The 21,688-nt window shown below is 43.0% G+C and overlaps 4 protein-coding genes across 16 annotated transcripts in view; 3 read left to right on the forward strand and 1 right to left on the reverse strand.

Annotated features, from left to right (window-relative positions):
- The first annotated feature begins 245 nt into the window (after nucleotides 1–245).
- Nucleotides 246–4,748, forward strand: LOC107272678 (coatomer subunit beta). 2 transcript variants are annotated; one of them, XM_015750075.2, is made up of 10 exons: nucleotides 246–694; nucleotides 903–1,320; nucleotides 1,383–1,716; nucleotides 1,789–2,077; nucleotides 2,144–2,484; nucleotides 2,571–2,835; nucleotides 2,911–3,278; nucleotides 3,353–3,797; nucleotides 3,881–4,116; nucleotides 4,210–4,440. In XM_015750075.2, exons 2-10 carry the CDS (start codon nucleotides 953–955, stop codon nucleotides 4,438–4,440), a joined length of 2,877 nt encoding a protein of 958 aa, XP_015605561.1. In that variant the 5' UTR covers nucleotides 246–694; nucleotides 903–952. The 2 variants fall into 2 exon arrangements, with proteins under 2 accessions (XP_015605561.1, XP_024945757.1); XM_025089989.1 differs by lacking the exon at nucleotides 246–694 and having other exon boundaries at nucleotides 953–1,320; nucleotides 4,210–4,748.
- Nucleotides 2,576–21,688, reverse strand: part of LOC107272677 (transient-receptor-potential-like protein) — a 30,374-nt gene continuing 11,261 nt past the window's right edge. Inside the window, exons 2-19 of one of the 8 annotated variants that reach the window (XM_025089986.1) lie at nucleotides 20,863–21,044; nucleotides 12,129–12,287; nucleotides 11,743–11,846; nucleotides 11,366–11,561; nucleotides 9,310–11,289; nucleotides 8,985–9,207; nucleotides 8,720–8,923; nucleotides 8,444–8,633; nucleotides 8,167–8,352; nucleotides 7,897–8,087; nucleotides 7,621–7,799; nucleotides 6,969–7,444; nucleotides 6,810–6,892; nucleotides 6,425–6,734; nucleotides 6,161–6,351; nucleotides 5,903–6,108; nucleotides 5,558–5,830; nucleotides 4,691–5,471 (exon numbers count right to left, since the gene is read on the reverse strand). In XM_025089986.1, the coding sequence (XP_024945754.1) occupies nucleotides 4,908–5,471; nucleotides 5,558–5,830; nucleotides 5,903–6,108; nucleotides 6,161–6,351; nucleotides 6,425–6,734; nucleotides 6,810–6,892; nucleotides 6,969–7,444; nucleotides 7,621–7,799; nucleotides 7,897–8,087; nucleotides 8,167–8,352; nucleotides 8,444–8,633; nucleotides 8,720–8,923; nucleotides 8,985–9,207; nucleotides 9,310–9,489 (3,456 nt within the window). In that variant the 5' untranslated portion in view covers nucleotides 9,490–11,289; nucleotides 11,366–11,561; nucleotides 11,743–11,846; nucleotides 12,129–12,287; nucleotides 20,863–21,044 and the 3' untranslated portion in view covers nucleotides 4,691–4,907. Of the gene's footprint in view, nucleotides 2,710–4,690; nucleotides 5,472–5,557; nucleotides 5,831–5,902; nucleotides 6,109–6,160; nucleotides 6,352–6,424; nucleotides 6,735–6,809; nucleotides 6,893–6,968; nucleotides 7,445–7,620; nucleotides 7,800–7,896; nucleotides 8,088–8,166; nucleotides 8,353–8,443; nucleotides 8,634–8,719; nucleotides 8,924–8,984; nucleotides 9,208–9,309; nucleotides 11,290–11,365; nucleotides 11,857–12,128; nucleotides 12,288–15,524; nucleotides 15,663–20,862; nucleotides 21,045–21,688 lie in introns of those variants that run through there. The other 7 variants (XM_025089984.1, XM_025089985.1, XM_025089983.1 and 4 more) reach the window with 7 other exon arrangements.
- Nucleotides 12,550–14,129, forward strand: LOC107272685 (filaggrin). Its single transcript, XM_025090000.1, has 5 exons — nucleotides 12,550–12,966; nucleotides 13,129–13,220; nucleotides 13,400–13,610; nucleotides 13,718–13,861; nucleotides 13,993–14,129. Exons 1-4 carry the CDS (start codon nucleotides 12,837–12,839, stop codon nucleotides 13,747–13,749), a joined length of 465 nt encoding a protein of 154 aa, XP_024945768.1. The 5' UTR covers nucleotides 12,550–12,836; the 3' UTR covers nucleotides 13,750–13,861; nucleotides 13,993–14,129.
- On the forward strand, nucleotides 14,888–19,340 carry LOC107272680 (filaggrin-2). Of its 5 annotated transcripts, none has more exons than XM_025089995.1 (6): nucleotides 16,113–16,269; nucleotides 16,791–17,154; nucleotides 17,227–17,982; nucleotides 18,172–18,347; nucleotides 18,468–18,701; nucleotides 18,784–19,340. In XM_025089995.1, the coding sequence occupies exons 1-6, from the start codon at nucleotides 16,189–16,191 to the stop codon at nucleotides 19,198–19,200; spliced, it is 2,028 nt and encodes a 675-aa protein (XP_024945763.1). In that variant the 5' UTR covers nucleotides 16,113–16,188; the 3' UTR covers nucleotides 19,201–19,340. The 5 variants fall into 5 exon arrangements, with proteins under 5 accessions (XP_024945764.1, XP_024945763.1, XP_024945761.1 ...); XM_025089993.1 differs by having other exon boundaries at nucleotides 17,227–17,946; nucleotides 17,983–18,347; XM_025089996.1 differs by lacking the exon at nucleotides 16,113–16,269 and adding an exon at nucleotides 14,888–15,291 and having other exon boundaries at nucleotides 17,227–18,347.

Below are 21,688 nucleotides of genomic sequence, written 5' to 3' on the forward strand. Positions count from 1 at the left end.
TTTTGATGTTCCAGACACCTAATTTGTTTATGATTTAGTGGAAAAGGTAGGAAAAGTAGGAAGTATGGACAAGGTAGCGAAATGGGCCCCTTCCTCGCCCATTTCCGTGAGGTCCAGCCTCTCCACAAGGGAGCAACGACCCCTCCGAGGCCCCATAGGGGACTGTGTTTTTTTTTTATTATGGAGAACCCCTGAGTCCTGCGGCTGTCGCACACAGCGGCGAGTGGCGGAGAACCTCTGCCCGCCAAACGACGCGTTCGTATTCACGTTTTGCTCGGCTACGACGGAATTCGCATTGTCGACGGTGTCGATGATCACAATACGCTACTTCCAGACTCGCCGTTATGCATTGTGCATCTCTCTACTCATCTCTGTTGTATCTACTGCCGATATATCTGCAACAATAAGAATATATAATGATTAATAAAGTGTCACAGGAAGATTCTGATTGGGAGGGAAACATGGAAGTTCATGAACTTGTGGTGTAATGGCGACCTCATCTCCGTTTCGTAACACAGCATTGAACAATGGTCATAGCCATTGTTGAACACTAGCGCTATTCCTACAATATGGCCAAGCATTCACTTAGCATTTGACACGTATGTCGTTCTATCTCGTTTGAGAATTTTAAATGCTGATTGTATATATACTGTTGTCGATTCTATAATTCTACATAAATTAAATTGAAAATCAGGTACGTAAATTGATATTTCTGTAATAATAACCATGATGTCTTAATATTACACAGAATGTATGACTAGGACCAACTCTTGCCATAACCTGAAGCATAACAATCATATTAATTACTGCAAATAGGACTGCTTATAACATTTTTTAATGAAGATACTATCTGCCTGTTGCAGAAATTATTCGACATTTAAAGACTTATTTTTGTTCTATAGATTTAAAAATACTGAGATAGTGTGGAAAGCTAGAAGATCAAGTTTTAAAAATGAGTTCTGTTGTGGAACAACCTTGTTACACCCTTATAAATATACCTTCGGATGCAGAGCCATTAAATGAGCTCCAGTTAAAGCAAGATCTGGAGAAGGGCGATGTGAATGTTAAGGTTGAAGCCCTGAAGAAGACCATCCATATGATAATAAGCGGAGAGAGACTTCCTGGTCTTTTGATGACCATTATACGATTTGTCCTACCTCTACAGGACCATACGATCAAGAAACTCCTCCTTATATTTTGGGAAATTGTCCCAAAGACTTCGCCCGATGGGAAACTCTTGCAGGAGATGATTCTTGTTTGTGACGCTTACAGAAAAGATCTTCAACATCCAAATGAATTCGTTAGAGGATCTACTCTAAGGTAGCTAATATTTCTTAGTTTAAACTCTGACAGCTACTAACTGATTCACTGATGATATCCAGGTTTTTATGCAAATTGAAAGAGCCTGAATTACTGGAACCCCTTATGCCTGCCATCACAGCCTGTTTGGAGCACCGTCATTCGTATGTACGTCGAAACGCAGTCTTGGCGATCTTCACCATTTACAGGAACTTTGAGTTCCTTATACCTGATGCACCGGAACTGATCGCCAAATACTTAGAGGGCGAACAAGATATGTCCTGCAGACGGAATGCCTTTCTAATGCTGCTACATGCTGATCAAAGTAGAGCTTTATCATATTTGGCGGCTTGCTTGGATCAGGTTCCTAGTTTCGGGGATATTTTACAGTTGGTCATTGTTGAGTTAATCTACAAGGTAAACTATCTTTCACAGCCATTTTTTATTCTGAAACTAAGTCAAATCAACCTAATATTTTTAATACTACAGGTATGCCATGCAAATCCATCAGAAAGAGCACGTTTTATCAGATGCATTTATAGTCTACTGAATTCCCCAAGTGCTGCAGTTCGCTACGAAGCTGCTGGTACACTGGTTACGTTATCCAGCGCTCCAACTGCAATAAAGGCTGCTGCATCTTGCTACATAGAATTAGTCGTCAAAGAGAGTGATAATAATGTCAAACTAATTGTTCTGGATAGGCTGATTGCAATGAAGGACAGTCCTGCACATGAAAGGGTTCTCCAGGATCTCGTCATGGACATACTCCGTGTTCTTGGTACATGTGATTCATCAAACCCAAAAGTACAACGAAACATTATTAATTAAACTTTCGGTTGAACAGGTTCTCCGGCATTGGAAGTTCGCACGAAGACCCTCGCCTTGTCTATGGACCTGGTGACCAGTCGTACCATCGAGGAAATGGTCCAACTTTTAAAGAAGGAAATCCTGAGAACTGCTGGCGGGGAACATGAGGATGCTGGGAGATATCGTCAACTCCTAGTGAGAACTCTCCATGCCTGTTCCATCAAATTCCCTGATGTAGCTGCTACTGTGATTCCAGTATTAACAGATTTCCTGTCTGAGAATAACGAGGCAGCTGCAACTGACGTCCTGGTCTTTGTCCGGGAAGCGATCCAGCGTTTCGAATCTCTACGCCCATTAATAATCGAGAAGCTTCTGGAAGTACGAAACACTATTAAGCAACAACCAATCTCAGCATACCTTTACTTCGAAAATCCGAAGCTCTTATCCATTTAATCTGTTACCAGGTCTTCCCTCAAATACGTTCAGTAAAAGTACACCGTGCAGCACTATGGATCCTGGGTGAGTATGCAACTTCGAAAGAGGATATAGAAGCAGTGATGAGCCGCATCAGGACTGCCCTGGGCGAGTTACCTTTGGTGGAAGCTGAAAATAAAAGACAAGCTGGTGAGAAACCTCCGGAGGACGGAAATACTCCTGCGACGCCAGCACAGCTTGTAACTTCCGACGGAACTTATGCGACCCAAAGTGCTTTTAGCACAGCTTCATCTGGTATTTAATCACTTTACAAACAAAATCAACATACTCCGTTCAATTCTTTCAATGTTATATCATTATTTGCAATAGGCAAAAAGGAAGAGAAACGTCCAGCTCTAGTTCAGTATATGATGGAAGGAGATTTCTTTATTGGCGCTTCTTTGGGTACAACCTTATCTAAGCTGGCACTGCGTTACAAGAGTCTGGAAAAAAATGCTAAAAAGAGTAACCGAATGCAAGCAGAAGCAATGCTAGTTATGTCCAGTGTACTACAATTAGGACGATCCGGGTTACCAAGCAAGGCTATGACCCATGACGACACTGAGAGGATATCTCTATGCCTGAGATCATTGGCTTGCCCAACTCCTTTGATACAGAATGTCTTTACCGAGGGTTGCCGCACGGCCCTTGGTCGAATGTTGGCTGCCAAGGCTGAGGAGGATTCTCAAAATCAAAAGGTACTCTAGAAACATAGTCAATACTTGATCGTAGAATCATAAAAAACAAACCCTTAATCACTGAACACGTACAGGCTAAGGAGAAACCAGGAAGTATCGTTCAGGTAGATGATGCCATACAATTCTTACAACTGAGCCGAAGTTCTGATTTGACCGGAGGAGCTGGTGATGTTTTCGAACAAAGTCTAAGTGCAGCGGTTGCTGGAAGACCTGGTTCAGGTGGAGACGCACCAACTCCTAGCGCCTTGAGCAAAGTTACCCAGCTCACAGGTTTCTCAGATCCGGTATATGCCGAAGCACTCGTTCACGTCAATCAGTACGACATCGTTCTGGACGTTCTGATCGTTAACCAGACCGAGGACACACTGCAAAATTGTACCCTGGAATTAGCAACAATGGGAGATCTGAAACTGGTCGAGAGACCACAGCCTATAGTGCTGGCGCCCCGAGATTTCGCAAGCATCAAAGCGAACGTTAAAGTAGCTTCGACGGAGAACGGCATAATATTTGGAAACATAGGTAATTTTCACTAGAGAAAGAAAAAGAAAATCGCCATCAAATCACTTAAACCCTCGCAATAACTCATTTTGCAACTTTTCTAGTATATGACGTCTCTGGCGCTGGATCAGATAGAAGCGTCGTTGTCCTTAATGATATTCACATTGACATAATGGATTACATAGTGCCAGCTACATGCACCGATGCGGAATTCCGCCAGATGTGGGCAGAATTTGAATGGGAAAACAAAGTATCCGTGAATACAAGTCTTTCGGATCTAAGGGAGTATCTGGCGCATCTGCTGAAATCTACGAATATGCGTTGTTTAACGCCTGAAAAGGTGCGTAAGCATTGGGTATTGCAATTATTTTTCATTAATCAACGATATATCAAAATTACGAAACATGTATTACTTTTTTTGTTAACCATTCAGGCACTTTCCGGACAGTGTGGCTTCATGGCGGCAAATATGTATGCAAAATCGATATTTGGCGAGGATGCCCTTGCAAATTTGTCTATTGAGAAGCCGTTGAATAAACCTGACGCACCTGTCGTTGGCCATATACGGATTAGAGCTAAGAGTCAAGGTATGGCCCTGTCTTTGGGTGATAAAATCAATACTGCGCAAAAGGAATCACAGAATAAAGTAGTGCAAGCGGCCTGAGGGATATTTCTGCCTTTGAGACAAGTCGTTGCTACCAAGAAGGTTTTACAACGACACGCGGCAACTGAGAGTCGACGGAATTCGTTATAGCATATTTGAACGGGGTCACATATTTTGGATACCTTTCCAGAACAGTATACAGTGCATCTATAGTAGAAAAAGAAAATCTGTATTGAATATTCCATTCATTTAAACTATATAACCACGAGAAATTATATATGTATAATTAATTACCATTAAGATATGGTGGTCCATGGAGAACAATGTATTTGTAGCGAAGAGAATAATAAATACACATGATTCATTAATTGAATTTCATTTTAACTTGACATCGATCCTTCAAGAAATTATAGATCATGTGTTTCGCTAAGACAAGACAAAATAGCACCCTGAGCATTTCAAGGCCTGTATACGCAAAAAACGTCTTTATAACTCTGAATTAAACATTTCAAAATGCTTCTTTAGACTTATAACCAACCGCCACCTCTTCTGGGAGATCTTATGGGAGATCTTCTGGTAGCTATCCGAGGTGATTTTGGTTCGATTTTAACCAATCTCTGCCTGTCATCTTTCTTTTGAGTTCCTAGTTCTGGTGTAACTGGAATAATAGCTACTTCTGGTAAGTTATTGGGACTTGACATCACTCTGGATCTGGGTCTTAACAAATTTCCATCAACGATAGAACTTGTTCCGGAAGCAAATACATTAGAGCACTGCTTCGTGTGTGTGCTTTCAGGGGAACTTCCAGAATTCATTGCTACATTCGAACTCTGTGTAATCTTTGACATATTAGATTGTTGACTATTGTTATCTCCAATTGGTTTTCTATTAGAGCAGTTGAAATTATAATTTGGTATTCCATTCAATCTTCCATTTGCAGTGCCAGCTATTGAGGATGATAAATTCTGAAGATTGCTCTTGGGTGCTTTTCTTTTTACCACACGAGGAGGACTTGTTTTCAAGGAGACTAAAGGCTGCGGACTCCTCTTATATTTCTCATCCTCATATCCCATAGCAGCTGGTGGCTTAGACTGCGTAAGCGCAGAAAATGTGTTTAGCATATAACCTATACTGCGAATCAATAATGATTAAGAGCAATAGTTTTCTATGCACATACCTGACTTGGAGAAACTTGAGGTTCCGGTGTAACAGACAATCTAGATGTATCAGGAAGTGATACATTGTTAGTCTCCACAATATCATGAAGGACATGCAAAATAGTAGCAGCTGTACTCTGCGGAAGGTCAACTGGACTGACAGGAGGCAGAGGACTCCTGTCAGTGAGTCTACGCGCCTCCTCCATGGCTCTCTTTAGACTTTGCTTACTTTGCAACGAGGCTCTACTATTGCTCTTACCAATTTGAGAGCTTTGTACTACGCTATTGACCACCTGAAGGATCTTCGATAAGATACCGTAACTTCAAAAGAATAACAAATATTAGCAAAATTGGATTTTCCCTACCTGTCCCCAACGTGCTTCTGCTGATCTAAGCACTGCCAGTCTTGCTACTCTTTTCCATCTTGCAATATTGTCTTCTCCTTCCAGAGGCTGCTGCAGTGCCAGTTCTTCCTGATTATCTTCGTCGGTTAATCCAGTCACAGGACCAGCAAACTGGTAGTCTTTCATCAGCCTCCTCTCCCAAACCCGCATCCTCTTTGCAGGAATTGCTATAAATATCTGTATTATTAAAACTAATAATGACAATTTAATTTTACTTACTTTTCTCCTTTGTGTCGATCCCAGCAATGTCCATTCCATTCTTCTCGAGGATGTCAAGAAGTTCACAACGCCAGGACGACAAGCTAGATTTCAATTCATGAATGTCGTCCTCAGTAACTGCTTCCATTTCATGCTGGGAATGTGCATTTACCACATACCTCCATACCAAAGCTCTCATGACGGCACTGTGTCTAAAATCAGAATAACAATGCATATAATCAAATCATTTAAAAATTATGAATTCAGTTTCTCTTATTTCTTTACTTGTGCTCCCTCGCTCGTCTCCGCATGCTATAACGTTTGGCAGCATTCTTTTTATAAAATCCACAAAGCCGCAAAAACATTTTTGGCTTTGGAAATATATTAAATGGGGGTGGAAGTGTACCACCTTCTTCAAAGTAACTCATCCACAATTTCGTCCTGGCAAATTTCCATTCAGTATCCGCATGTTTCTCGATCAGTGCATAACTGTTACTCATCATGGCAATCAGTAGATTTAAGAGAACAATTACATTGATAACAGAATAAGAGCCAAACATGAGAAGACCCCAGAATCTAGTATAAGACTTGATACCTGCAGCAAAAAGAAAACGACCATATAGACTAAACCAGAAGTTACAGGAAAATTTCTAAGTAGTTTTCCAATTACCAGTCAGTTCAAATGTGTCTAATCCAATTTCACCAAAACTGGCCCAAAACAGACTTTGACAAGATTCAAATAAGCTACTGAACCTACAAGAAAATTTGTCAAGTAAAAAAGTATCCCTTAAGTTTCTATACAGCAGCAAAATATAGACTCGTCAGATACCTTCGCCAACGTATACAAGCATTGCTCGCTGCATCCCATTCAGGATCAGAAATGCCACTGTAACACTTGCTTTTCTCCAGCTCAGCAAAGTACCAAAGTAATTGATGGAGGCCGCAAGCAAAGGCAAATAGAACGAGAGTATATATGAAAAAAAATTTGACAATATCAATGATCATTCTTCCAAGGGATATCTGCAGAGGACCAAGATGTGGATTTATGCTGAATAAATGAACAAGTTTAAGGGCGCTGAAGATATTAGCCGCAGCGAAGAGACCCTCAGCTATTAATTGAGGATCAAAGTCACCCCATCTTTCCCTAGGAATAAGAGCAGCAGATCGATCCACTTCTATTTCCGCCGTTTGCTGCATGTAAGCCGCCACTCTCAGAATGGCAGTGGCGACGTAGAGGGTGTTCCTGGTGAAGTCAATAAAGTTCCAAAGATCCCGGAGATAAGCACGTAGCCCATCAACGTATACCTGGTGTGCATCAAAGAGAAGATAAATATAAAAGGATATAAAATGAAAGAAAAAGAAGAACAATCTAATCAATAAAGATCAGTTTGAGCGATTGGACTTGCGACAGAGAAATCGATTGACCAATCGACATCTGGAGATATCGCCGTCTCTTAGCTATTACGCAACTGGGTATTTACCTCTCGCGTTTCTTGCCAGATGAATCCCACCACGTATATCACGATAAGACATTCCAATGGCGATGGACTACTACCACGTTGCTTCATCAGATCCTCATCAAGCAATCTGCTCGTCTGATCATTTCCAAATAATCTTAATACCTCCACCTCGGCTCTCTGCGATACCAAAATGAGAATCACTGCAAATTAAACACAGAAACTGCGTCAGCAATTACCACATTCTCTATTGCCTATAGCTATAATGAAGTTTACCTAGAATTCATTAGTTTCACTTACAAAGGAAGAATAGGTAGGCTGAAGCGTGAATAAGAAATTTCATGAATGGTCTACGCAATAGCTGACCAATCCTTGAATCTGGTGCCAGGAGATAGATGATACAGTAAAAAGGAAACAGTAGAGCAGTCTTGAGAATAATTCCGACACGTCGAATGCTGGACATCCTACGAAATCCAGGAACACCGTCGTACCTTGAATAAAAATATATCTACTGAACTGCCACTGTGCATTTCAATTGGACAGCGTAGTTGTAACTGTAAGATGAATTACCAAATAGCAGCTAGCAGTTGCTGCACATGTGCATGAGAAACAAAGCGCTTCTGCTTGTATTGAATGGCCAATTCCAATCTGGCCAATTGCTTAGGATTTTCAGCGCCATCCTCTTGCGGATCGTGATTTAGAATGGTATTTAGTTCTGCAGTGGTTCTGGCTTGTTGGAGCAAGTCGACAGCGAACCTTAACAAGAAAATGGAAAATACTTTGTTGACGCAACTCAACATGGATATCAAAAAGCGTTGCATTGTATTGAAAAATATTCAACACTCACTTCTCGACCTGTCTTCTTAATCTCAAGTATTCGACACGATTTTCCGGTTCAGCAATTGCTAGTTCTCGCAATTCCCAGCTTAATTGAAAGGCCGTCATTAACGGGTCCGAAGAACTCAGAGCGATCAAACTAGGACTAGCCAGTGCTTTGTATTCTGATATTCTCGTACTGGAAAGTCGCAGTGGATCACCTAGAAAAAAAAATCAGCGTCATTTCAGGCACAACATTCTTTCTAGAAACATTGAAACTTTAATTACGTAATAAGTTGACGTTCACCTGTTGCACAGCGTAAGCAATCATCACAGCCGCATTTGACGTCGTGAGGCATTGGGAGGGTGGCGCCTCTGTCGAGTAACAATTTCAAAATTTCATAATTATTACGCTGTGCCGCCAAGACCAATGGCGTCATATCCGGCGGATATCTTGAAGAAGCTGCATCGACTCTCTGCCAACTGTGTACGATCTCCTTGGCGTCGGGAGCTGAAACACGAAGTTGAGTTAAAATAAAAGTGAGTTTCCAATGTATTTAAATTTCACTAACGTTGCTCCTGATTTAATTCATTGGTCCTAAGCAGTTCCTCGTGCTCCAGAAGTAGTTCTACAGCCTCAACGAATTCCTGGTCGATAGCATGAAGTAGAGCGTCCTTCGTCTCCACTCCCATAACTACAAGGAGTTCCACCATTTCCAGATTCTCCGATTCTATAGCCAGAATTATTGCACTACGTCCTAAGCTATCCATGCAATTAACATCCACTGATTTTACCTAAACAAGCAATGAAAAATAGATACGTGCGACGTGCAGTACCGATATAAAGGTCAAAATATACTAATTAATCGGTTAAGTTTAAAGAAAAAAAAATCTCACGGTCACGTTGGCATTATTAGCCATTTGCAATATTCTCCTGACATTCGGTAGATCACCACGTTCCACGGCCAAAAGATATTTCTTCTCCTCGATATTTAGTGCTCGTGGAAGATGTAGAACGTAGTCATTGGTATCCTCCGGTGGTGCCTCGACCTCCTTGTCAGATTTCTCGCAACCCATCTTCACCCGGATGAGCCTCGTGATAGACTTTAAAAAAAATGCTCTAGAAAAACCGTCGCATCCAGCCACCAAGTAAACATCACACGGACATACGGATCCTTCAATTATATTATAGCGTGGAACAATCTGCGTAGAAATTTTACTAGAAGTCGACAGATAAATTTGTTATCTACTGCAGTGTACGCGAACTAAGAATGTGGGTTAGTTTAAACGCACACAACACCCCAGGGCCTCCTTATATAGGGGGTGGCTCCTAAATTGAATTGCTCGGCTTAACCGAGACCCTGTTTATTTCTGCTTATATTTATAGTAAAACGTGTATCAGCGCATCCCTGGCTTTGCTCTATAGGGTCGTCGCGGCTAATTTGCTTACCAATATCTCGTTAGTTGCTTACTCTATACCAGCAATGCCAGCAGCGACACTGACAGGGATTAGGAGAAAAGTAAAAGGTGCGGACGGATCACAGGGGTTTCTGGGAATTTCCTAGACCAATGAATATATTCTATATAATACGTTATGTGCCTAAATATCATGAAACCTATATACCAGCAACGATACAACACGAAAAATATTTTTTATCTAAGCTGGACTCTTTTCCCTTTTGTCCGTTCAAGGGACGAAGGTCTGGGCTGATTGTTGATCGTTCGAAATGCATCAGTTTGATAAGTATCGTTTTGAAGAAAAACAGAATTTTAGGAAAGTCCGTTCAGACTAACTCCCAACGGACTCTCGATCCTTTCTAGTACTATGTTATATCCACTCTTGAAACTCTCACAGCATCCTTTGGAAAAAAAGGAAAGGAGACTTCTCGATATCGCTTCGTATTATCTGGCCACCTTGACAGAATAGCAAAGGATTTGTCAAGTAGAAGTGAACGGATGCGTGTGGTGAGATGAAAGGCCTTAGGTCAGAAAAATCACAGTAATAGGGAAAACGACGACTGAGGACAACGTCGAGAAGGGATCCTTTGGGTTCCTTCAATTTTTCCTATGGAAAAGGAGTCTTCGGATTTTTGGCCAACATTAACCCTTAACTCGACTTGTACCGCCTGATAATTTATCCCGATTCTCTGTTCTTCAATCCCTACACTACAATCCATCCATTCTTCTCTTTTCACATCTTCTTTCTTTCTCAGTCCGTTCCGTCCCTCTTCATCGTTCAGCTGAAACCCGTTCTTTCGCTAGGATGACATTCTGCAAAAAGTCACACGAGGACCCGGGACATTTGAATTGCAAATAGACTCGTTTACCCTCGTCTCCTTCGTATTTTTAATTACAATCTTCCCCCAACTTTTCCGCAGAGTGGTTTAGAATTCTCAATCCTTTTCTACACCCCAGAAATAATACCTCATGAAAAATGTCTATTAACCTACTCGGATGACCTTGTCTCCCCCGTGAAACTTACAGTCTAAAGCGACCAGTCGAATTTAACGTTACTGCGAAATTGTCGCACTCCTCCAAAGTACCCAAACATTAGTAACACAATGCACATCCTTGGATCCTTAAGATTGAGACTTTTGTTACAACGCGTAAAAGACAGACAAAGACATTTTTCCAAAATTAATTCCTAGTCGTACGTTGCTCGTAAATTTAAAACAACTACGAGTATCAAAAGGACCGAAAGGATTGCCGGTACAGGACGACTTCAAGGACTTGAATTTTCACGTTGTGGGTTCAACGGAAACCAGAGGTGTTTGCATTGCGGCTTTACTCCCAGGGCTATCTCTCTGCTCGATGTTTGTCCAGCAGCCGCGTGTACCCAGCCTGCCGCTCTGCAATGTCCAGGGACTTCTTCTCGAGCTGTAGTCAAATCAAACGAAAAGATAAATAATTTTCAAATTTATTAAACTCCAAATTACATCAATCCTTATAATACTTTTTATTAGTCCGTCAATGTCGCCTCTTCCAACGTCTTGTCTTTGTCCCTTCATCAGCCTAAACGTGGTCCTGGCGTCCCAGCATCCCGTCGGGCGTTGAACGATTAACTTTTGGTACTTTACCACGGCCGATCCTTCGCAGATAGATCCTTGCAGTCTCGAAAGGTATCAGAGGTCTCATCGGTTTGCCGTCATCTTGAAAAATTACGCAAGGATGATTAGCGCTTTTAGTAAAGCATCGGACGTCAAACTTTTACTTATTAAAAGCTTCTTTGCTCAGGGAGAAGAGACGAAAGATGAGTTTACTTAGCTTTTTTTTTTCCCTCCAACAACCTTCATCCGTCGCGTCCTTTAGCCAAAAGATCAAACTACCTACGTTTCTCTTTTCCACTCCAGAAAAGAGACAAAGCGCCAAGAATCAATACTGGACGCGGGTCGTAGATCAAATTCAGCAATGCTCCATCTAAGAATCCAGCATCCCTGATGTTACCTCAAAAAAAAAAGAAAAAAATGAAAATTATGCACGCAATAGAACCCTCGACAAAAGAGAGGGAAAGTATAAAAGTAAAACTGTCTCTAATCCAAGAAAGAAAGTTCCATTCGTCCACGTTAAACGCACAAGTCGCGTACATAACGGCAAACGATTTATTGTCGAATTTCGTACAATACGATGTACGATACGATTGTACGAAAATTGTCTCAAAAAGAAATATTCTCAAAGTCAAAACCACAGGAATTCCGTAAAACTCATCTTCGACCTACCTCTTCGCATCAGATCGCTCGTCCAGGAGATCAAGTCAACAAAAAACTTCATAGAATAAACCAGCACAGCAAAACCAATGCAACTAAGTAAATCGTACAGATTCTCGGTGTGGACGACGATTTATAAATCCCATAAGAATGGCAGTGCGTTCTCGGTCGCTGTAACAGAATAAAAATTGCGTGTAATCAGGTAAAACAACAAAGCCCAAGAGTGCGTGCATGGGTGAAAGTAAAAGCGGAGAATTCTCAACGATGGATCTATCTGGATCATGATCCGGAGTGAGATGAGAGTCACAGATCGCGATTCTAACCGTGAAAAAACAAAAAGTGGTTCCGTCAAGCGTCCAGAGTCTAATAAAAACACGGAGCAGTCAAGAGCAGAGGAAGAAGAGGAGAAAGAGAAGGTAAGAGAGAGAGAGAGAGAGAAAAAAAAAAGGAGACAGAGGGATCCGGGAGTCATCGAAGGCGAATCGAATTGATCGATGATCGCGGGTATATCAGATGCTCGATCGATCAGAGCATCCCCAGTGATCGGTAAGAGAGCAACCAAAGCAGATAGTAAACGCGTAACTGGTTTCTCATTCGCGTGAAAAATAATTAATTACGACAAGAAAGATATCGGGGCGAAAATTCGTGAGGGGAGGGAATTCGATAAAAGACACGATAATAATTTTCAAAAAAAAAAAAAAAAAAAAAAAACCGTTAAACATGACCCGATTAATACTCGTGGTGTTGTTGGTAGGACTGGTAGGATCGAGTATGGCAGCCAGAAAGATCCGAAGAAAACCATTGAGATTCCGATACATCGAGGATCTGGAGGTGTCGGCGACGAAGCACGGTAACGCGAGGGCTTGACAAAGACATTTAAACTTTTATTTGTCCTCGCTACCCCAGCTGCCCGGGAATTTCGAAATTAAAACGTTCCCTTTAAAATTCAGGGATGAACGCACCCTTAAAGCGGCGTAAGTGCCTTAACGTTCTGTTTATCTTGGATTCGCAGGAGACGGAGGTGGCAGTAAACATCACGAGGAGGGCGGCGGCGCTGAGCACAAGGAGGGTCATCATTCAGCCAAGGGTGAAAAGAGTGACAAGGTATCGAACGGAGAGTAACGCGTGTACGCGCGATAAAGAAAGAGACAGAAGTAGTGACCTCGTGACAATAATAGCTACGGTCGCCATTAATAATTTTATTGGACGTCCAAGACCGATGGGAACCACAGTAACGGGTGATTGATTTTTAATAATGAATTTTTTTTTTTTTTTTTCCCCAGGAGTACGAGAGTAGCCACGAGTACGACAAGGCTGAGAAGGGTCATCACGATGAGGAAGATCACGAGCGCAGCTACAAGGAGAGGGGAGGGGAGGAGAGGAAGAAACACGAGGAAGGCGGCCATTACGGCGAACGTCATCATGGCGAAAAGGGGGAGAAGGGTGCGAAGTTTGACGAAGAGGGGAAACACCAAAAGGGACACAGTGTCAAGGGTGAACATAATATATTCAAAAAGGTCACTGTTTATGTCTGTTGGCAGGCTGTGATAAGGCAATGATAATATTTTATTGTTTGACCTTACGCAATCGTCTTTCGGTAGGACGAGTACGAGAAGAAGCACGATTTCTATGACGAGTACCACGAGGACGGGGATCAGGAAAAACATGGGGGATACCGTCATGATCACGAGGAAGAGAAGGGTGGACATTACAAGGAGGGTCATCATGATGGCGGCCGTCACGAGGTCTGTTTTAGTTTGAAATCCAATTGGTTTCTTATCTGGGATAAATTGGCGAAAAGGGACGCGGATTGGGATATAATTTATTAGGGAATTCTCTTACGTCCTGACGTCTGGATCGTTGATGTTCAATGCAGGAACACCATGGGAAGAAGAAGGAACACGAGAAAATACATCATCACGAGGAGGACAAAGGTCACAAGAAGGACGAGAGTCACAAGGGTCATCATCATCGCGAGCACAAGCATGGAAAGAAAGGTGGACACGAGGAGGGAAAGAAATGGGGTTACAAGAGGGGAAAGAAATGAATTGTCATTTTTCGGTGGGATCGTTGTCATGCAGTACCTGTATCGTTATTTAATTGTCCAAAGATATTTTTATTTTTTACGAGTACCAATATCGGGTCGCTATACTGCTAGTTTGTTTTTGTAAATAAAATACGGGGGGAAAGAAGAAAGGATGAAAAAAATCTTTTGATGCCTCCATGCAACTTTTAACGATCGTTCTTTTATGATTAATCATGCCCAATTGATTTAAATGTAAAGGAATTTTGTAACGGTTATCCTTTAGAAAGTGACTCGTGTGAAAGACACGTATAAACGAAGCGTAGAATGGTCGTTTCTAAGCATTTCAGAATTTTAGAGAGAAAGAGAGACGAACCGTCATCGATGATTTTATTGTCGACAAGCGACGGACGACGTTGACATTCTACGACTTGAGCAATTCTCTCTTGATCGCGGTGAAAAGTGAAAACGTCGAGCGTGAAATTGGTCGCGCTCGGTCAGTCAGGAAATTTGCAGTTCTATTACCCTTGTTATTTTATGTAGTTATCAATCGATTGTCGAGGCGAAGGCGAATCGATGCAATCGGGCGAGTTTCCAATTTCGTTAGAACCGATAGAAACGACCGCGTTCGTATGGACGGAGATAACCTCGTCTTGTTATACCGAACAAGAGAAGTGAAGCACGCACGTTATGTAAGAGAAAATTAAAAATTAAAAAAAAAAAGAGACAATCCAAGGCAAAAAAATGAAATTTTCAAAAATTTCCATCATTTTACCATGTACACACACTCGTATATTTCATCCCTTGTTCCTCTTACGGGCAGCCCGAGGGCGAGAAGAATTTATGATTAAAGTAAAATAGAAATAACGAGGGGAAAAAAAGAAGATGAAAACCAAGGAAGAAAAAAAGAAAATCGACCGTGACGGAGAGTGTGATTAAATCGAAATCATGTCCCATGCAGAATGAGAGTAAACGAGAGTCAACGAGAGGGAACGAGAAGGAAAGAGAGAAAATCAAATAAAACGAGCGTGGATGTAGTGCGAACGAACGGAAACGAGAGTCTGTAAAAGGCGCTAAAAATGCCGAGACGAAATTACTCTTCCAGGAAGTAACGGCCAGCTGTTCACTGGACATATCTACCGTCTCGTCTATGTACGTACGTTTGATTACGTGTCGCTTAGAAAAAGTCTGATTAAGCCTAGATCGAATGAACTGTCATGTGATATACATATACAGAAAGTCCGACGTATATACATGCATCAAATCCTTTCCAACCGATGGGTTGGATCCATTATAAAAGAGAAAAAAAAAAAAGTTCATTAGCTCATTTAGATTCGTTTCGGATTCGCACGAATAATTCAATTACCATAGTAAATGGAGCTTACCGTTCGGATAGACAATGTAAAACGATCGTTTTGTATCCGTCCAGACAATTCTTTCTGTCTCCTTACCAATTAACCGTGTCACACGTCGGCCATCTTGTCTATCTCCGCGCCGAATATAACTTTATTATGCGTTACGCAATGGCAAGTTCAATTCACGATAAATGTTGTTGACAAATATAGCCACGAATCAATTAACCAATAATCCAACACTGGCTGATTGCGAGTTGCCGATCATAGGAGTCATGGCAATTATTAATAATTCGCTATGGTTTCCTTTTGTACCACAGGCTTCGATCTCATCAATATGCAATTAATCAATATCGCCGACATTGAGCCAACATAACGTGAAACAATGCTCTAAACGATTTGTCAATTAATAAGAGAAACCTCGAGACCAGTGTTGGTACAAATTTTTAACAAACCACATTCACAAGAAACTATCGCCAGTCAAACGGTTATGCACAGACGCCGTGATTGCAGACAAACTACGGTGGACTCTCGATATTCACGATGTCAAGGGAACGCGCGATGAATACATCATCCGAAAATGATTTAACGTGATAACCGTAATGGACTGTCGAAACGAGGCCGAAAGTTACATTGCAGGATAACAATAATTCAGCGTAATAATTCTATTGGGCAAGACTTATAACAGGGGTTAGTAATGGACTTGACTAGGACGTCGCGTCAACACTACGTCGCGCGGCATCATAGCAGACGACGACAACGACGACAACGACGTCTGGTAGGATCTTGTGCAATCCTCGAGAGAAAGGAGGAAGCCGATCACGATTGTTCGCGGCGGTAGACGGGCGCTGGTTAATCGAATAATTACGCTCTGCGAAATTGTCATATCATTCGCGGGTGGGTTTCTAGCTTGCTCTGCCTCCTATAATTGGGAGTGCCCGAGCTGAATAGGGTCAGTCGTCCTCGAGAAAGGATCATGGGAACGAGAAGAAGGTGCAGAGCAGTCACGACAGGTGTCGTGCTGCTGTGTCTTCAGTTGGTAATGAGAACAATCATTTGGGATAGAGAGAAAAAAGAGAGAGATATATCAGAGATGAAGTTTCAAGACTGTGGACTAGTGATATTGTGTACTGATAGTATTTATATAAAAAAAAAAAAAAAACCAGTGAAATTCAAAACTGTCGTTGATAACTGTGCGACAAGGGATTCTGCGAAGGATTTTGTGATTTCCATCAGGGAGCTAGAGAGTGTAGGCTTATGTAATTCGTTAAAATCAAAAGGGTGGTGTGTTGTTTACAGGTAACACAGTGCTGCGCGAGTACCATTCTCCTCCTTAAGGATGAGGCTGTGCCTATCGAGAAGATCAGGGATACGATTGCTAGTCGGGATGAGAGGGAGGTCCTGGAAGCCGTAGCTTCCTCAGGAACTGTTATAATAGTGGATCCGCCAACTTCGACAAAGGATGCGCTGTCCATGGTGGATCAGGATGCAGCAGCGTCTTCCAATACCCAGACGCAGCATCTTCTGGATATGCTGTCGTCGGCAAGTGCCGAGGACATGGACGTCCTTGCAGCGACAACGTACGAGCCACAGAAGTTTCCTACGACGAAGAGGAAGAGGAAGGTGCAGGAGCAGGAATGGGAGGCTGTTCAGGATGCTCAGAGTATGGACTGACTCTTTCGTACTCGAGACAGGTTTTCGTTATAAATAAAAATTATATTGGCATTTCCGACAGGTGCCGTTGTTAAGAGTATTGTACCGTCGGCGGCGCTCACCGACGGCGTATACCAGGAAGTTCCGCGGAAAGTTAGAAGACAAAAAAATGCTTTCAAAATCGCTGAAACCCCTTCGACTACGGTGGCACCCGATGCGACTACAGTGAATAGACGAAGAAATCATTTGAAAAATTACAGGCCCATTTCGCCTATAGTGCCCATTGCTCCCATTGTGCCCTTTGGCTCCGTTGCTGAAGAGAGTCACGCAGCGGACGTGACGGCGCTTCCACAACTCAGTGACATAGTGTCCATCTTGGATCACCAAAAGCTTCAGGGTGAAGCCTTACCGGTTACAAGTGAGGGAATTGGAATATTGGCAAAGTACGGACAAGGTGGTGTCAAGGAAGCACAGGGTAGCGACCCAGTGAAATTGGAAGAACCGTATGTACCGTATCCGCGAAATAAGCCGAACGGTATTTCGCGAAACGGTCCATTGTTGTCCACACTACAGACCCAGGCACCGTTGGTGGTTGCTGATAGTGTGGAGAATGTTAAGATTGTTGAGAAGCCGTACCAAGTAGAGACTGCCGAGCAAACGGCCGAAGATCAATGGCATCCTAGTTACGAACATCAGCAAGAAACTGCAGAGTATAAAATTCACGAAAATCCGAAAGAGGGTCACGGCGGTGGAGGCCATGGACATGGTGGACATGGACACGGAGGTCATGGCAAAGATGGACATGGACATCATGGCAAAGATGGTCATGACCATGGACATGGACATCATGGTAAAGGTGGCCATGACCATGGACATGGACATCATGGTAAAGATGGCCATGACCATGGACATGGACATCATGGTAAAGGTGGCCATGACCATGGACATGGACATCATGGTAAAGGTGGCCATGGAGGCCATGGGCATGAAGATCATGGCAAAGATGGCCATGGTCATGACCATGGACATGGGCATCATGGCAAAGATGGTCACGGCAAAGATGGTCATGGAGGCCACGACGGCGGACATGGTAAAGGTGGAGGCGGTGGGGGAGACGCAGGCAAGGATCATAAATTTGAAGAAGGAGCTGGTGAAGAGCACGAGGAAGATCACCACGAATCTCACGGCGACAAAGGAGAAAAGGTATAGCTTATAAAACAGTTAAATTTTCAAGCGCGACACGTGTGACCATCATCTAGTACAGTAAATAAATCCCAATATTGACCAAAAGTTCAAACTCGCGCGCAACTTTAATAATTTCAGGAATACAAAAGCTGGCACGATTACGACAAGGGCGAGAAGGGTCACCACGACAAGGAGGCCGAGAGCCACCACTATGACGAGAAAGATGGCCACGAGAAGAAGCATCACGAGGAAGGTGGTTATCACGACTCTCATGATCACGGCGAGAAGGGACACAAGGAAGCCGAATTCGATGAAAAAGGTGAACACCAAGAAGGTCACAGTACCAAGGGTCAACATTCTGTCCACAAAAAGGTAATTAAAAGCACTATCCAAAACCGTCCCCCAACACACCTAACTACCGAGCACGTGTGAAACGCGAATTCCATATCCGCAGGATGAGTACGAAAAGAAGACAGAGTTCTTCGACGAGTTCGAGGAAGATGGAGGAATGGAGAAGGGTGGCGACTACCATCACGAACACGAGCACGAAGAGGGCGGCCACGAGAAGAGCAGTCACCACGATCATGGACATCACGAGGAGCATCACGGTAAAGAGAAGAAGCACGAGGAGGGTCACCATCACCATGATCACAAAGGTCACAAGAAAGACGACGGCCACGAGCACCATCATCATCACGATGAGAAGCACGGAAAGAAGCTGGACCACAAGGAGGGCAAGAAGTGGGCCTACAAGAAGGGCGACGATGGAGGATCCGGTGGCGGCAAGGAAGGTCACGGAGAAGGTGACAAGAAAGGTCACGGGGAAGGCGATAAAAAGGGACACGGAGACGGTGGCAAGGGTCACCATTAAGTCTAAGAAACCAAATGTTAAATACCAAACAGCCTCATCGCTCAAGAGATCAACCGGAACTGAAAATCTCAAGAGGGCCAACCTCGCGGGAGAAATTTCTTTCCCCAAGAAACGGAACCTCATTGATATACTCATATTGACGGATCATCATTATTTAGTATCTAATCTATACATAGTGCTTGTTGCAAACGTTGTTACATTTGTTGTGAATAAATAAATAAGTTACAAGTCCATCTTGATCCCCTAGTACATAATGGCAAAACGTGTCGAGGAGGATCGAGTGAGAGAGAGAGATAGAGCAAAAAAATAGATAATTTCAAATTCTAAAGAGCGACGAAGGTTATCTATCCAATATGACGTCAGCGTCGCCATATTGACATTTTTATTCATCCGCATTCCCGGCGACTGGTCATCTCTCTCTCTCTCTCTCTCTCTCTCTCTACTGTCAAAATGACAGTCGATTTATGATTCCGTTTCTAATCGACGTTATTAGAAGCCAGCTGCAGCACACGCTCCCGACCACGTGATTTATGTAGAGAATTGCGAAAAAGAAACTACGCAGTCGGCTTTCATCCACCAGCAGATACCACCTTGATCGCTGTGGGAAAATCAGCAACGCGCCATCGTCATAGACGATCCGATCCATCGTCACGTATTTTCCCATTTTCCGATAACCCCGTGAGAACTCTATAAATGTTCGATGTACAGCTAATGCATTGCTCAACGTCATAAGGATGCACCCAGTCATCCGCTCCAGTACCATAGTGCAGTATGCATTTCACAACATAACCTACCGCTTGGTGGATAAATTATATGAAAAAAAAAATATATATATATATATATATATTTTTTCTTCTACCTCACAAAATTCAACCCACCGCCAACCACGTGAAATTTTATCAATTCTTCGTTTACCAAGACCCGCCGCTCGTAACTATCGCTCATAAAGCAGCGACTAACCTGCCAGAGTCCATATTACCGGAGTGCAATGCATCCTGGACGATTCAGGAAGGTTTATGTCGCGCTCTCTTTAAAACGCTTTGCAGCGAGAGGGACCTGTTGCTGGCTGCGGCTACGGAATTCTACGTAGAGTCCCGAAGCCATTTAGTTTCGCGAATTCCCTAGGGATTTTCTTTTACGACCACAGTGCGTTCCCTTTACAGTCCCCTCCCGAATCTCAAAGGACGAGTGCCACCAAGAGGCCGTAAAAAGACTGCCGAGGATCTTCCTCGCGGAGAATGGTATTATATATATATATATATATATATTCTCTTCAAGGAGAATGATGAGAACGGGCATATATATAGATATCTGTATACTACAGCGTTACGCAATAGCATCGAGTACATGTTTTCTTTCCCGCCCTTATCAGATAATTGAAAAGTTTATTGCCCCATGGCTTTGTATCCGTGTGAATTTAACGAGATGGACGTTTGGCTTTTTTTTTCTTTTTCTTATGCCTTTTTTCATTTCTCATATCTGCACTAATACACGTCACTTTGTCAGGCGCAATATTTTTCTTTCTACCTGTTAATTTCAGCACCCCATAATACAGGGATCTGACATAAAGAGCATAACGGTGAATCCGAAAGCTTGGTGCGTCCCGGTTATGGGTGATAGAGAGTGATGGTTGATATTCAAATGACAAAATTTCCGACTCACCACTGCGTTCGAAGATACTGCTCGGCGCTTAGGGCGTCCCTGCACCTCTCGTCCCTTAGTAGGTTCGCTCCGTGTCTATTGCAACGGCGAACAACTGCGCCACCTGGCGGCACCCAGCTGAAGCTTCATACTCGCGACGTGGCTCAGCGATCGTACGTATGAAGACCCGCGCGATAGTTCGCCTGAAAACAGATGAAAATTGAATCAACGCTAAATCGCTAGGCGAGACATTCGGCCGCTTTTATTAAGCGGCCAATCTGCCAACCCTTACGTGAAAGGGGGGTTGAACCGCCAGTCGAGACTTAATTCGCTGTGGCAACTATCCTGGATATACTCTGCTCTTGTCTATTACCCGAGCAACCCCTCGCGGCGAACGTGCGTAACGATGCCAGAGGGGAGACGGGTAGGCCGATTTCGCAGGCTCTTAACCGTTCACCCCAAATTAAACAGGAACATCCCTCGCGACGGATACACGCGAGACAAAAAAAATCTACAGCATTCTAATTAACCCTATACCTATGAACTCTTCATTTCTTTTTTTACATCCACTTTGAATATTTTCAAACGGCCTAACCACCACCCCCTCCGCCCCCCGCCCGCTCTTCCAGAGTCCAGCAGACCCTTAGGGGTGGCAAAATCCCAGAATTGAACAGGGTACGAAATATCATGAAAAATCCCAATCAAGATGGACCCTCTCACCGAGATCTCAGGTGTTCGCGAGGCACCCTTAAAATTCATCCAGCATCTTCTTCGTCGTCCCTTTTGATAATGTCGACTGTTTTTGTCTCTTTCTATTCCATCATCCCCCGCCCACGTTTAGCGAGAA

This window comes from Cephus cinctus, unplaced genomic scaffold, assembly GCF_000341935.2.
Source record: "Cephus cinctus unplaced genomic scaffold, Ccin1 Ccin1_scaffold1231, whole genome shotgun sequence".
Classification (NCBI taxonomy): domain Eukaryota; kingdom Metazoa; phylum Arthropoda; class Insecta; order Hymenoptera; family Cephidae; genus Cephus; species Cephus cinctus.